Raw genomic sequence first — 1,648 nt, forward strand, 5'->3', positions numbered from 1 at the left:
TATATTTTAAATAATAATAATAATAATAATATTAAAATATTCATTTTAGATTGGTATCATTTATGCTTGAAATAAAAAATTAATTGTCGCTATCGTTTTTTAATAACAAAGGATATTTACCATACCAAATATATAGAGATGTTGAATCGTTGTCAAATAATTTACCAATATATTTTCCTGCGGACAATAACCAATTGAATATATAGAACTTTCATTTTCCAAGTAAACATGACCATGAGTTGGTTTGTACATTCCTATTACATATAAAAATTACATATAACAAGTTTTATCAACACTCTCGAAAGTCAAAATCAGTCATGTGGATTAATTTCGTATTATACCAGTTATTATCTTTAACAAACAACTTTTGCCGGCACCATTATGACCCAGAATAACACTGAATTCTTGATTATAAAAATCGATCGTTACATCGTTTATAGCTGTAATATGTTCGCCAATTCTACCAAATTCCTTTCGAACACATCTCACTCGAATAGATGGCTATTGTTCACATAAATAAATTATACAAAGATTCAGCTAAGATAAATAGTCAATTAAGATATAAATAATTATTAATGTATTATAAGAATTATTTTCTGTCTCTCTCGGATTCAAATAACAAATTATATAATAATAATAATAATCGCCCTCTTAAAAATAATGTAAATGTTTTTAATTATGATGTTTTTATTATCATATATTACTGCTTTTATTTTTAAATTAGGTATTAAGTATTTAACAGATCATAAAAATTATATGTATACTGCATCATTTTTACTTTACATATGGTTAGTTTCAAATAGATATTACAAATATTTGTATGTCTACTTGAGAAACATGGCGATTTATAGTCCGATCTTATATTCAAGAACGTTTTAAATACAATCTCGAGACATTGTACGATTATTTCGTTAACTGAATAGAATATTAAGACTGTGCATGACCAAACTTTAGATTTTAACATCATTTGTACCTTTATGTATGAAGGTGTGTGCTCCACTGCTGACCAGTTAGTTGATCCTCGGAGAATTAAATCATTGTCATCATAAACAGATTTCTACGACATATATTTATATTTACTTATAAAAATTATATAAAATTATATAAAAATTATATAAATTTAATTATTCTTTCAAAAATATAAAATATGAAATTTGACTTTATAGAGAATATTATTACGCACTATATCACTTATATAAGATAATTTAAAGAGTAATAATATATTAGAATTATAAATTCTTTATTTACTTTGAATAAATAATACCATGGCTTTGCGCTGCCAAATTTTCCTGGGTTAACATTATCCAAGTACACCGCTAGTAAATACCAAAAAATAATATGCAATATCCAGATAAATAAAATCAAGCTAATAGGAATTTTTTCTGCGACGTGAATGATATTGTGGGCATCTCGTAGTGTTATCAGTTCAGAAAGCCGCCGCGACCATAAGTACGAGGTAGGATCAATGTAATTGCGCGGTTTTACTTGTGTGTGTTGCCAGATGTTGCTCAAATTTTCACTATAGTCATCTATCAGCGTAAAAATCATACTGACATAATGCACATTTTATCACTAATATTAATATGTTATTTATTATTTATATAATATATGTAATGTGATTAATCTTGTGCTCATAGAATTTTTAGGT

General features: G+C 26.0%; 1 protein-coding gene across 1 annotated transcript in view; it reads right to left on the bottom strand.

Annotated features, from left to right (window-relative positions):
* LOC108694245 (retinal-specific ATP-binding cassette transporter-like) overlaps positions 1-1,648 on the bottom strand; it is a 20,528-nt gene that overhangs the window by 15,336 nt on the left and 3,544 nt on the right. Inside the window, exons 8-11 of the mRNA XM_018203609.1 lie at positions 1,249-1,529; positions 974-1,057; positions 342-501; positions 121-254 (exon numbers count right to left, since the gene is read on the bottom strand). Of these exons, the coding sequence (XP_018059098.1) occupies positions 121-254; positions 342-501; positions 974-1,057; positions 1,249-1,529 (659 nt within the window). The remainder of the gene's footprint in view (positions 1-120; positions 255-341; positions 502-973; positions 1,058-1,248; positions 1,530-1,648) is intronic.

Source organism: Atta colombica, unplaced genomic scaffold, assembly GCF_001594045.1.
Source record: "Atta colombica isolate Treedump-2 unplaced genomic scaffold, Acol1.0 scaffold12, whole genome shotgun sequence".
NCBI lineage: Eukaryota > Metazoa > Arthropoda > Insecta > Hymenoptera > Formicidae > Atta > Atta colombica.